Source organism: Pangasianodon hypophthalmus, chromosome 16 (assembly GCF_027358585.1).
Source record: "Pangasianodon hypophthalmus isolate fPanHyp1 chromosome 16, fPanHyp1.pri, whole genome shotgun sequence".
NCBI lineage: Eukaryota > Metazoa > Chordata > Actinopteri > Siluriformes > Pangasiidae > Pangasianodon > Pangasianodon hypophthalmus.
Genome location: NC_069725.1, coordinates 702,658 through 717,241, shown reverse-complemented (window position 1 = coordinate 717,241; position 14,584 = coordinate 702,658). Strand labels below are relative to the sequence as shown.

Sequence of the window (14,584 nt, the reverse complement as noted above, 5' to 3'; positions counted from 1 at the left end):
CAACCTTATGTCACTTTACAGATATCTCACGTGACTCTACGTCAGTTCCACGTCTTTAACCCTGATGGAAAAATGCTTTAGAAATGTTTCTGTAGCTTTATGTCAGTGCAGCACTTATGTAGGTCTTATGATGCTCTATGAACACTGTTCTTCAGTTATTGCTTCTTTTCTTACAACTGAAACATTCGCTGCTGAAACCTGCAGCTTTTTTTAAACTCTGGTTTTGGAGATAAACTTATCAGCGGCTCACAGGGACACGGTTCTGTACGTGATGATTATAACGCTCACTCGTCCACGTCCCCGTCGCATGACACGCGGAAACGACGCCCGAACGTCACCCGAGCGAAGACTCGCAGCACAGAGGAGCGAGAGAGGAACACGGGTTTTACTGCCAACTTAAAGTTAGTCAAAACTATAGTTTTACTGAGCTGCTAATTAGCTAGCATGCTACCTGGGTAACTTGATAACTAGTTAACAATGTCAAGTAATAAAATTGTTAACTTGTGGTTTATGCAAGTAGCTACATAAAACCGATCTGGAACATAGTTTAAATATTTCTATTACTCTTGTGATTGTTTAAGTTGAATCTGATTTAACTGGTTAATTAATTAATTAAATGATTAATTTACGTTCTCATTTAATTTGATTATTTTTTGCTAACTGCATCACACCTTGAGCTACAAGTTGCCTTTAAACAAACTTCACTCGAGCAAATAAACGACCGGAAATCTTTTGTTTTAAATTCCCCCGAGAGGAAAGTCGGCCAGAAATAATCCACAAATAATCCTGCTGCTTTACGAAGCGTTTATAAACACTTTATAACCCGATTCTTCACTCGGACGAGGATGAGACGAGACGGAAATCTCTGTTTTTTCACGCGTGAACACTGAAAGGTACGTTTTCACGTCACTATTTATTTCTGTTTTGTTTTGTTTTTGTAATTATTTTGTTTTTAATCGAGTCTGAAGGAAATGATTTTAAAGTCTTTAGGATTTTAACAGTTTATCTGCCATCAGTGAATTTATTAGTAATACTTAAATACTGAATAAAATTTTTATTTCAGTTCTAAAATCAAAATTATATAATAATAATATTAATGTTAGTTGTGAAGTGAAAGTCTAGTCGGTGATTATAATTCATTCATTTCCAGCATAAGTTTGTTTCAGTAAATCTATTAAGTGGAAAAAAAATGTTAATCTTAAAATTTTAACCAAATTTGTTGTTGTTGTTGTTTTTTAAATGCTAATTTGCTAAGTACTTGAATATCTTTACTATATTTAATCCTTTTATTTATTTATGTTTTAAGTAAAATTCTTAAAGCTACTAAACTGTGGCCTTTTGTGAGAATAACTTGTTTTTTAAAAACACAGAGAATTCCCCAGTTTTTTTCTTTAATATGAACATATTTTATTTAAAAAGCTGCAATTTTATTTCCATATCTAATCATTTTAAGAATTAAGGATTAAAAAAGAAATTTAATTTAATAAATTTAATGAAGAATGACAATTTGGCCCAAAACTCTGATACAGTTCAGTGTGTGGACTGATGATTTTACTTGAAGGTCTCCGAGAGCTCGGAATAATAATAATAAATATATTACACACTCCAGGGAGTGTCCTCATAAACGTTGACCTTTGACCCGATGATGTCAGTAAAAGTCTGAAACGTTGTTCTAGTGAAGAGAAGTAAGTGTGAACGGTTGTAAATAAGACTTTCCTGAATCTTGAACTATAATACTAACAAATAGTCTCCAGACAGTAGGTCCTGAATCTACAGCGTAAAATTATCACCTGGAGGAAAAATACGTTATAATATAAATAACGTATAAATATAAATAAATACGTTACCGTTTCCATAGCAACAGCTCATTCACAGGGACGTGTACAGCGGACGCTCCACTGATAATAAACAGAAGTTTTCTGTAAGGAGAAACGTTTGTGTAACGTTTATGGAAGGAGTCTCCAGTATCAGCGCTTTGTAACAATCAGAGGTAAAGCTGTAATTTAAGGAGTTTACGCTTCTTTGTCGTTTCTCGAAAAGCTGCGTTTTTATTTTTTATCTTATTAACTTGAAGAGAGAGAATAAAGAGAGGCTGGTGAGGGAACAACTGTTTATAGCTGCTATAACGTAAGCGACAACAGGAACTAACTTGAACGTTAAATGTAACTATAAACGGATAAACACTACGATGACTATGGTGTTGTGCTTCGGTGCGATATCACTCACAGCTCTTCTCTCCTCAGTTCCACACTCAGGATGATCTCCGGCCTCGCCGTAGCTGCGATTCTTCTTCTTGTGATTAGCGTCTCGTCGTTCTGCAGCTGCTTGAAGACGCCATGGTCAGGCCTGAGCGTTAACTGCAGCTTTCAAGATCTCGACCGCATTCCTGATTTCCCGTCTCACACCACTGAGCTTCATCTCCAGCACAACCGCCTGGTCACGGTTCCTCCGGGGTTCTTCGACAGGTTTCTAAAGCTTCGTGTGGTGGATCTGTCGGGGAATCCCTTCCACTGCGGCTGTAACATTCAGTACCTGAGAGTCTGGCTCCTGAAGAACCGAGACGTCATCACGGCGCGTCCTACGTGTTCCACGCCGCCGTCTCGGGCACACAGAGCCATCGTCAGTCTCGGCGAGACCGAGTTCTCGTCCTGCGTGAGGAACCGGTGCTCCAGTGCAGGTTATAACCTGGTGTTTGGGTTCCTGCTGTGTGGAATCCTGGGCTTGTTGATGTGGAGCCTCCGTCTGGCCAAAGGGCTGTCGTTTACTCTGGGCATCGGCGAGAAGCACGCCGGCCTCCAGGCCGAATCCCTGCGCTCGCTCAAACCCAAACACAGAGCCAAGGTGAAGTACTTAGTGCAGTGGGAGGAGGATCTGGAGACGCCGCTGCTCGACATGGACATCCTCCCGCAGATCATCGACACGCTCCACAGACACCACAACATCAAGATTAAAGAAGCCTGAATCACACGTTTTTAATTCTGCTCACGTTTAAGGGTCACGTACCTGACGTGTGTCGTTACTTTACACTCCAGCGCTTCCTTTTTGTTTTTTTTTCTCCAGTGTAACGCAGATTAACACCTGAACTCGAGAAAGTCCTCAGATTTCGCCAGAGTTTGGAGAAAACGTAGAAAATCCGCTTCAAATTTTAACTAGAATTTGTAAAATAATACTCGTTCCTGATTCCAAACACCTTAAAACAACTCATTACAAAACAAAACATTACACTTATTCTTTATTTTATAATTATAAACCCTTACATATATATATATATATAATTATATTGTAATTATGTAGTTTATAATTATAATAATATAGTTTAAATAAAACTCTAGTTTTACCTTTAAACATTCTCCAGTTATTTTATTCAAAATTGTCTTTTCATATTTTTATTTAACGTTTATTTTAACTTTTCTTGTTTCCTTTTAACTTTTTACTCAGTATTCAATTTTCATATTTTTCCAATATATTTAAATAATATCTTAAGTTATTTTATATTATTTATATATTATTTTAAAATAATATTTTGTCATATTTCAAACACCAGTTTTATTTAACACTTTTTCATATTTATTTTGTTTTTATTTTCATAAACACAAGCTTTTCATATTTTTTTTTTAACTGTCATATTTTAACTTTTTATTTAATACTTTTTATATTTTTAACTTTTTTATTTTACACACTTCAGGCAAAACGTTCCCAATTATTATTTTTTTCTGATCACTACTTTACTTTACTTTTTACACATTAAGCAAGAAACAAAAATAATTAACTTTTTATTTATATATATTTTTAATTCACTTCCTCTCTGATTTCATTCCATCTACAAACTTTTCAGTGCAAAAGTTTGTCAACCTTTTGAATAGAAAAAATTAAAATGTTTCTCAGCTTGAAAGTTATTTTTGTCAATAGTTTGTATTGTAAAAAAGTAGTTTAACGTAAAAAAAAAAATACGAGATTATTTTTTATTGTTGAGTAACTTCATCAGAAATCCTTTATCAGTAATTTTTCAGCAGCAAACAAGCTGCAAAACCAAAACGCTGATCAGACGAAGGAATGAGGTTTTAACGTCGTTATTGTGACCGTTCCGTTATTTATAATTTATATCATTTATTTTATTTAATTAGATAAATTGTCCTGTTGCCATTCACACCAGCGTGAGCGGAAAAAATAACCAGAACCTCGTGAGTGCCATCCCGATCCTCCTCCAGCTTTATTGATAGTTTAAAATTACATTTTCTATGTTTATAGGACTTCAGTTGCATCTTTTCCTTCTGACTTAAAAACAGAGTACAAGCAAAATGATTTTTTTTTTTTTTTACAGTAGTCCAAGTGATATTGTACAAAAATAATATTTGATTTCTGTGAAAACATTCTCCTTTTGCAAATTAGTGATAAATCCACAAGCTTATTGGTCTTGATAATTTAAGATAGAAATGAGTAAAATTATTTTTTTGGAATCTTTAGGCATTTATGAGCAATGTCCCCAAAAAAAAAAAAAAGAAAAGAAAATCAGAATTCAAAATAAAGTAAAAGGAAAGAAAGAGGATTTCTCAGTATTTCAGAATTGTTATATTATTAATAGAACATTTCCTCACAAGGTAGCGCCCAAAGTGTGTGTGTGTGTGTGTGTGTGTGTGTGTCCAGATTAAAGATGGAGTCCTGTGTTTGTGAACATTATCGCCATCACACTCTTTAAGCAAACTCATTATTTCCTGCTGATTTTATTCTAAACAAAAAATCCGTACGCAGAAGTCGAGGCTTTCCCGTCTGCCGTCTCTCTCGAAGGCTCGCGTGACGCGAGCGAGTGCCGTGAGGTCCCACGTTAACACGCCGCGCTCCGCTCCGCGCGCCGGTCGTCGCGTCGGCGAGCGCGGTTAAGGGGTTTATAAACAAAGCATTATTACACAACACCTCTACCGGAACTAAACACACATCTGATACTGAAGGCAGAAAGATTTTTAAACCCCTTCGTTCTTAATTTTTTTTTTTTCTTTAAACATGTCGAGCAGCTCACGGACCCGGGACAAGCCTCCGTCTGCCCACCTTTAGCCAATGAAGAGGATTTCCCAGAAAATAATACAACCATCAACGTGAAAAAGGAGGGGCCGATGAAGAGGGGAGGGGGCGTGTCTACGCCGAGGCCTCGATGGTGCACTCCCGCGCCAGGTGACCCGTCTTCCCGCAGTTATAGCAGTTCACCTCGCTCGCCTTACTGCACTGCACCGCCACGTGGCCGATCTCGCCGCACCTGCACAGCAACGTTACTCACGTTATTGTTGTTACTCACGTTACTGTTACGTTATTGTTACTCACGTTACTGTTACTCACGTTATTGTTGTTACTCACGTTACTGTTACTCACGTTATTGTTGTTACTCACGTTACTGTTGTTACTCACGTTACTGTTGTTACTACTCACGTTACTGTTGTTACTACTCACGTTACTGTTGTTACTACTCACGTTACTGTTACGTTATTACTGTTGTTACTCACGTTACTGTTGTTACTCAGGTTACTGTTGTTACTCAGGTTACTGTTGTTACTCAGGTTACTGTTGTTACTCAGGTTATTGTTGTTACTCACGTTACTGTTACTCACGTTATTGTTGTTACTCACGTTATTGTTGTTACTCACGTTATTGTTGTTACTCACGTTACTGTTACTCACGTTACTGTTGTTACTCACGTTACTGTTACTCACGTTACTGTTGCTCACGTTACGGTTACTCACGTTACGGTTACTCACGTTACGGTTACTCACGTTATTGTTTTTACTCTCATTAGTTTCTCACATTATTGTTACTCACGTTATTTTCTCACGTTATTGTTACCACTCACGTTATTTTCTCACGTTATTGTTACCACTCACGTTGTTACTCACGTTATTGTTGTCACTCACGTTATTATTTCTACTCACATTGTCACTCACGTTATTGTTACTACTCACGTTATTAGTCACGTTATTGTTACTCACATTATTGTTTCTCACATTACTGTTACTCCTCGCGTTGTTACTACTCACGTTATTGTTTCTCACGTTACTGTTTCTACTCTCGTTATTGTTACTACTTGCATTGTTACTCACGTTATTGTTGTTACTCGCGCTGTTACTCAGGCTATTACTCGCGCTATCATCATACACTGGTATATTATATACAGTCATCACTTCTCAGCAATCTCATCATCTACAGTAACTGTAATCATTCGTATTAGTCGTTATAGTAATAAATAATATCACAACTAATATACTTGTAATAGTAATCAATTATCAGTAGTGTAATAGTAAGAGCCATTATTATTATTGCTAGTCCATTAGGAGTAATTCTAATTGTAGTAACAATAGATTTATCAGTAGTAGTACAATAGTAGCAGTAATATTAATCATTATTTATACTAGTAATAGTACTTTAGTAATAGTATTAATAATAGTATAGCAGTAATACTAATTTTATTATCAGTATTATAACAGCAGTATTTGTATACTAGTAGCAGCAACAGTAATTATTACTCAAAGTATTAATATAGCAATCGCAGTAATAGTAATTAATAGTAAATAGTAATAGTTATCGTTGGTATAGTATTAACCATAGTCATTATTAGTAGTAGTAATACAGCAGTAGTAGTAATACTATTTTATTAACGGTAAAGTATTCGTAAAAGTAATTATTTAGTGTAATAGTAGTGGTAATATTCTTTTTGCAGTAGTATAGCAGTAGCATCAAGTTATTATTATAGTATAGTAGAAGTAATTGGTGGTTAGTAATTATTTGTATACTAGTAGCAGTAATATTTGATTAACGGTAGTATAGTAGTAGCAATAAGGTATTATTGATAGTATAGTAGTAGTAATTATAATTACTACTGAGTAGTATGAGTAGTAGGAATCTATCAGTGTTAGTAGTGGTAATTGGTAATTTAGTATACTAGTAGCAGTAATCAATAGTAATCATTACTAGTATAATAGTGGCAGTAATAGTAATCATTACTAGTATAATAGTGGCAGTAATAGTAATCATTACTAGTATAATAGTGGTAGTAATAGTAATCATTACTAGTATAATAGCGGCAGTAATAGTAATCATTACTAGTATAATAGTGGTAGTAATAGTAATCATTACTAGTATAATAGTGGCAGTAATAGTAATCGTTGCTAGTATAATAGTGGCAGTAATAGTAATCATTACTAGTATAATAGTGGCAGTAATAGTAATCATTACTAGTATAATAGTGGCAGTAATAGTAATCATTACTAGTATAATAGTGGCAGTAATAGTAATCATTACTAGTATAATAGTGGCAGTAATAGTAATCATTACTAGTATAATAGCGGCAGTAATAGTAATCATTACTAGTATAATAGCGGCAGTAATAGTAATCATTACTAGTATAATAGCGGCAGTAATAGTAATCATTACTAGTATAATAGCGGCAGTAATAGTAATCATTACTAGTATAATAGCGGCAGTAATAGTAATCATTACTAGTATAATAGCGGCAGTAATAGTAATCATTACTAGTATAATAGTGGCAGTAATAGTAATCATTACTAGTATAATAGCGGCAGTAATAGTAATCATTACTAGTATAATAGTGGCAGTAATAGTAATCATTACTAGTATAATAGCGGTAGTAATAGTAATCATTACTAGTATAATAGTGGCAGTAATAGTAATCATTACTAGTATAATAGTGGCAGTAATAGTAATCATTACTAGTATAATAGCGGCAGTAATAGTAATCATTACTAGTATAATAGCGGCAGTAATAGTAATCATTACTAGTATAATAGCGGCAGTAATAGTAATCATTACTAGTATAATAGCGGCAGTAATAGTAATCATTACTAGTATAATAGTGGCAGTAATAGTAATCATTACTAGTATAATAGCGGCAGTAATAGTAATCATTACTAGTATAATAGCGGCAGTAATAGTAATCATTACTAGTATAATAGCGGCAGTAATAGTAATCATTACTAGTATAATAGCGGCAGTAATAGTAATCATTACTAGTATAATAGTGGCAGTAATAGTAATCATTACTAGTATAATAGCGGCAGTAATAGTAATCATTACTAGTATAATAGCGGCAGTAATAGTAATCATTACTAGTATAATAGCGGCAGTAATAGTAATCATTACTAGTATAATAGCGGCAGTAATAGTAATCATTGCTAGTATAATAGCGGCAGTAATAGTAATCATTGCTAGTATAATAGTGGCAGTAATAGTAATCATTACTAGTATAATAGCGGCAGTAATAGTAATCATTACTAGTATAATAGTGGCAGTAATAGTAATCATTACTAGTATAATAGCGGCAGTAATAGTAATCATTACTAGTATAATAGTGGCAGTAATAGTAATCATTACTAGTATAATAGCGGCAGTAATAGTAATCATTACTAGTATAATAGTGGCAGTAATAGTAATCATTACTAGTATAATAGCGGCAGTAATAGTAATCATTACTAGTATAATAGTGGCAGTAATAGTAATCATTACTAGTATAATAGCGGCAGTAATAGTAATCATTGCTAGTATAATAGTGGCAGTAATAGTAATCATTACTAGTATAATAGTGGCAGTAATAGTAATCATTGCTAGTATAATAGCGGCAGTAATAGTAATCATTACTAGTATAATAGCGGCAGTAATAGTAATCATTACTAGTATAATAGCGGCAGTAATAGTAATCATTACTAGTATAATAGCGGCAGTAATAGTAATCATTACTAGTATAATAGCGGCAGTAATAGTAATCATTACTAGTATAATAGCGGCAGTAATAGTAATCATTACTAGTATAATAGTGGCAGTAATAGTAATCACTGGTGTAGAAGTAGCAGTAGTATAAAACTAATCATTATTAATAGTATAGTATTGTAATATAGTAGTGTAGTATAATAGTAACAGTAATTATTATACATTATATATAATATAATAATAATAATAATAATAATAAATATACTTTTAAAATTATTATTACAGTAGAATCAGTCATTTATATTTGTAGTGCAGATGTAACTGTAATTATAATTAGTGGTAGCAGTAATATGAGTAATATATATATTATTATGAGCAGTGTAGGGAGCGGTGTAGGGAGCGGTGCGGGGAGCGGTGCGGGGAGCGGTGTAGTGAGCGGTGTAGTGTAGTGAGTGGTGTAGTGAGCGGTGTGGGGAGCGGTGTAGTGAGCGGTGTAGTGTAGTGAGTGGTGTAGTGAGCGGTGTAGTGTGGGGAGCGGTGTAGGGAGCGGTGTAGGGAGCGGTGTGGGGAGCGGTGTGGGGAGCGGTGTAGTGAGCGGTGTGGGGAGCGGTGTAGGGAGCGGTGTAGGGAGCGGTGTGGGGAGCGGTGTGGGGAGCGGTGTGGGGAGCGGTGTAGGGAGCGGTGTAGGGAGCGGTGTAGTGAGCGGTGTAGTGAGCGGTGTAGTGTAGTGAGTGGTGTGGGGAGCGGTGTGGGGAGCGGTGTAGTGAGCGGTGTGGGGAGCGGTGTGGGGAGCGGTGTGGGGAGCGGTGTAGGGAGCGGTGTGGGGAGCGGTGTGGGGAGCGGTGTAGTGTAGGGAGCGGTGTGGGGAGCGGTGTAGTGAGCGGTGTAGTGTAGGGAGCGGTGTGGGGAGCGGTGTGGGGAGCGGTGTAGTGAGCGGTGTGGGGAGCGGTGTAGTGAGCGGTGTAGTGAGCGGTGTAGTGAGCGGTGTAGTGAGCGGTGTGGTGAGCGGTGTGGGGAGCGGTGTGGGGAGCGGTGTGGGGAGCGGTGTAGGGAGCGGTGTGGGGAGCGGTGTGGGGAGCGGTACGGGGAGCGGTGTAGTGAGCGGTGTAGGGAGCGGTGCGGGGAGCGGTGTGGGGAGCGGTGTGGGGAGCGGTGTGGGGAGCGGTGTAGTGAGCGGTGTGGGGAGCGGTGTAGGGAGCGGTGTAGGGAGCGGTGTAGTGAGCGGTGTAGGGAGCGGTGTAGTGAGCGGTGTAGTGAGCGGTGTAGGGAGCGGTGTAGGGAGCGGTGTGGGGAGCGGTGTGGGGAGCGGTGTGGGGAGCGGTGTGGGGAGCGGTGTAGGGAGCGGTGTAGGGAGCGGTGTAGTGAGTGGTGTAGGGAGCGGTGTAGGGAGCGGTGTGGGGAGCGGTGTGGGGAGCGGTGTAGTGAGCAGTGTAGTGAGCGGTGTAGTGAGCAGTAAACTCGTACCGGTAGCACTTGACTTTGTCGCACAGTTTCTGGATGTGTCCGAAGCCACCGCAGGAATAACACTTCTGCTCGTTGGCGTGGTCGCAGTCTCGGGCCACGTGTCCGGCTTTTCCGCAGTTATAGCAGCACTGCTCACGCTCCTTCTTCGGCTCCTTACAGTCCCGGGAGATATGGCCACTCCGGTGACAGTTATAACACGCTGAGGGGGGGAGAGAGAGAGAGAGGGGGAGAGAGAGAGAGGCAGAGGCAGAGAGAGAGAGAGAGAGAGAGAGAGAGAGAGAGGCAGAGGCAGAGAGAGAGAGAGGCAGAGAGAGAGAGAGAGAGAGAGAGGCAGAGGCAGAGAGAGAGAGAGGCAGAGGCAGAGAGAGAGAGAGGCAGAGGCAGAGAGAGAGAGAGAGAGAGAGAGAGAGAGAGAGAGAGAGAGAGAGGCAGAGAGAAAGTTAGGCAAAAGTTTTTTTAAAAATGCCACATGATCATCCAACAAACACGTGACGAGTGTGAAGAGCTACATGTGACAAAATTCCCAAAATAATAAACATAAATCTTTACAATTATTATTATTTTTATTACGGAGTTTAACTGTAATAATTATTTCAATGCTTAGTGTTAGTAGTAATCATCATCATCCAACAGTAATAGTATTATTATTAGCAGTAATTATTATTAATATTAATGTAATAGTAACTCATTTTAATTATTCTTATCAGTAGTATTAGTATTAGCAGGAGTAATAGTTATCTGTAGTATAATAGTAGCATTAATAGTAATTATTACTAGTAGTTATCTGTGGTAGCAGTACAGTAACAGCAGCACATCGTAGTAACCAGTAATTACTAGTAGCAGTATAGTAGTAACAGTATTTATTACTAGTACATCAACAGTAATAGTAATTAGTAACAGCAGTAACAGTTATTAGTTGTAGTAGGAACAGTAATACTAGCAATTAGTACTAGTATGAATACTACTATTACTATACTAACTACTATTATTATTAATTAGTGTTACCATTATTACTTATAATAATTACTATTACTACCAATAATATACAATAATCATATCAGGAGTAGTGCTAGTAGTAATAGTAGTTATCCCTGTTATACTAGTAGCAGTAGTATTATACTATCGCTAGTATAGTATTAAGATTAACAGTAATTATTACTAGTAGTAGTAGTAATTAATAATTACCATCACTAGTATTACTTACTGTTAATCTAACTACTATACCAGTGATAGTATAATACTACCACTACTAGTATAATATTGTTAACTACTACTTCTAATAATACTAGTAAATAGTAAAACTACTGAAGTTGACTAATACTAGTCTACTAATAAAAGTTGAGATCATGACTAATAATAATCTAGATAGTATTAAAGTAATTTATTAGTGATCTCGACTTTTATTAGTAGACTAGTATTAGTCAACTTTAGTAGTTTCACTATTTACTAATAAAAAAAAATAGTACTATTAGCAGTAGTATTATACCATCACTGGTTTAGTAGTAGAATTAACAGTAATTATTATTACTAGTAGTAGTAGTAATTAATAGCAGTACTAGAGATAGTTATTAGTATAGCAGTACTAGAGGTTTGAATATGTTAATAAATTACTTATTACTATCTAGATTATTAGTAGTGACATCTCAACTTTTATTACTAGACTAGTATTAATCAAATTTATTAGCTTTTCCTATTTACTAGTATTATAGAAGTAGTAGTAATAGCAGTTATCAATATTAAACTATTAGTGATAGTATTATATCATCACTGGTTTAGTAGTAGAATTAAGAATGATTATAACTAGTAGTAATTACTAGTAGTAATAGTTACAGTAATATTATTAATATAATAGTACTAGAAGTTTGTTTGTTAAATTACTTAATACTTAATAGATTATTATTCGTATCGACATCTCAACTTTTATTACTAGACTAGTATTAGTCAACTTTACTAGTAAAAAATAGTAGTATCATTAGAAGTAGTGGTAGTAGTGATAGTTGCTATTACTATTTAAACTATAAACAGTATTATTATATTATTAGTAGTACAGTAGTAGCTTTAACATTAACAGTGCTTATTGCTATAAATCACTATTACAACTTATTAGTATTATTACTATTAATAATATCTAGGTTAGTATTCGTGGTGATGTTTCTACTTTTACTGTTAACACTAATAATGTATTTTTTTAAACAAATAGTAACGAGTTGTTGTTGTTGTTGTTGTCGTTGTCGTCTCACCGTCCTCGGTCTGTTCACAGTCGCGGGCGATGTGTCCCTGCTCTCCGCACCGGTAACAGAACAGATCTGCACAATAAACACAAACAGTGAATGAATAAATATATAAATAAATAAAGAATGGTGGTGGTGATGATACACCTGACGCAGGTCATCCTCACCTTTCCCTCGACCTCTGCCCCGCCCACGGCCACGCCCCGCATTGGGGCAGTTCTTCACCCAGTGTCCTGAGCGACCGCATCCAAAACACTCGCTGCTGCTCATATCCATCTCCTGAAGAAGATTTAAATAGAAAAAAAAAGAAAACTAAAGATATAAAGATGTAAATCAGAGTGGACATGGACATGTAGGGGAACTGGATAAACCTGCTGGTGTAAAATAAACAAGAAACTCAGAGAATCTACAGTATCGGGCGTAAAACTCCTGAACTATCCACTTAACCGGCTCAACTTTATTATAAAGACTTTTATAAAGTGTAATACAGTGTGTGTGAGTGTGAGTGTGTGTGTGGGGCTTGTATGGCTAACACATGGGAAGCACATGCCATGTGTATGAGCACACATGAGGATTCAGATCAGCTTCTTTACGGAGCCAAAATAACAGAAAACCAGCAGCGTGACGTCATAAATCTGAGACAAGCCCTAATGTAAACACAAAACTAACTTCTAATTTTAAACATTAAAGTCTTTCAGGCGGTGCAGAGAAGATGATCATGTAGTATAATTAAGTGTATAAATGTATAATGCAAACCCTGGAACCGTAAACAGGTCCATAGTAAAGGTTAAAATCAGTGAAGTAGTTTATTAATTCTGTTAATTTAATGTTTTAGAGTGATTTGCTGTTTCTGCTCGGATCACGCGCAGGGCCTCGCGTGCAGCACGAGCACGAGCGCGCACGCGCCAAACCAAATCAGCAGAAATGAGCACGCTACTTCGGTATTTATTCACTTTTTCCACTTTAATCGACTCGGTGATAAAGTAAAGATACTTCTGAATAATGTAATGGGAGTGAAATAAGTGGATAAAAGGCGCAGATGTGTGAAGACTTTCCCGCGCAGCCACGCTACAGCTAGGCCACAGCTAGCTCACCTGCTAAGCTAAACTTCACCTCGAGCAACGTTTCGCTTCACTTCTACACCATCCTCCCGCCTAAATACACACATTCAACCCATACATCATGCATTACACTTAAAAACAGATCCAATTCCTCTTATAAAGAGCGTAAAACTTGTTAAGACTTACCTACTGATCTTCGCTGCTAGCCTAGTGAAGCTACGTGACTCGCTGCTCTGTGACTCCGCCCCCTTTCTCTCGCGCTCGCGCTCGCTCTCTGTCTGCGCCACATGCGATTTGCGCATGCGCACGACGGCTCGCACGCCGCGCGCGCACGGTCCGCGCAACCCGACACGCGATCTGCGCATGCGCGTAAACAGTAACGAACAGTAAGAAAGGCCCAAAAATAAAAGAGAAGCTGTAACCGGAAGTGTGATAGCGGCCAATAGAATACCGCGCGAGCCTGACCACCGCCCCCGGGAACTGACCAATCACGTCTCAGACTGTCAAAAACTGCATATGTGTGTGTTTCACTAACTGAAGTTTATAAGTAAATAAATAGATTAAAAATTGTTCTTTATAGATTTAAAATATATATGTAATAAAATATACAACACACACTAAAGACTGTGTACATGAGGCAATAAAAACTATATATATATATATATATATATATATATATATATATATATATATATATATGTGTGTGTGTGTGTGTGTGTTACTGTACACACTGTAGGAGTAGTGCTAGTAGTAATAGTTATACTAGTAGTGGTAGTATTACACTATCGCTAATACAGTAGTAAGATTAACAGTAATTATTACTAGTAGTAGTAGTAATTAATAACCATCACTAGCATTACTAATACTCACTACTACAAGTAATAATTACTGTTAATCTTACTCCTATACCAGTGATAGTATAATACTACTGCTACTAGTATAATATTGATAACTACTACTTCTAATAATACTAGTAAATAGTAAAACTACTAAAGTTGACTAATACTAGTCTACTAATAAAAGTTGAGATCACTAATAAAGTAATTTATTAGTGATCTCAATTTTTATTAGTAGACTAGTATTTTTTACTATTTTACTAGTATTTTTTACTATTACTATTTTTAC

At 36.8% G+C, this 14,584-nt stretch overlaps 2 protein-coding genes across 3 annotated transcripts; one reads left to right on the top strand and one right to left on the bottom strand.

Annotated features, from left to right (window-relative positions):
• The first annotated feature begins 289 nt into the window (after window positions 1-289).
• On the top strand, window positions 290-4,509 carry gp9 (glycoprotein IX (platelet)). Its single transcript, XM_034311940.2, has 2 exons — window positions 290-893; window positions 2,244-4,509. The coding sequence occupies exon 2, from the start codon at window positions 2,257-2,259 to the stop codon at window positions 2,959-2,961; it is 705 nt and encodes a 234-aa protein (XP_034167831.2). The 5' UTR covers window positions 290-893; window positions 2,244-2,256; the 3' UTR covers window positions 2,962-4,509.
• On the bottom strand, window positions 4,187-13,801 carry cnbpa (CCHC-type zinc finger, nucleic acid binding protein a). Of its 2 annotated transcripts, none has more exons than XM_053240569.1 (5): window positions 13,646-13,801; window positions 12,566-12,677; window positions 12,408-12,473; window positions 10,168-10,366; window positions 4,187-5,248 (listed from the first exon to the last, which is right to left on the bottom strand). In XM_053240569.1, the coding sequence occupies exons 2-5, from the start codon at window positions 12,672-12,674 to the stop codon at window positions 5,131-5,133; spliced, it is 492 nt and encodes a 163-aa protein (XP_053096544.1). In that variant the 5' UTR covers window positions 12,675-12,677; window positions 13,646-13,801; the 3' UTR covers window positions 4,187-5,130. The 2 variants fall into 2 exon arrangements, with proteins under 2 accessions (XP_053096544.1, XP_053096545.1); XM_053240570.1 differs by having other exon boundaries at window positions 13,650-13,756.
• Window positions 13,802-14,584: the final 783 nt, after the last annotated feature.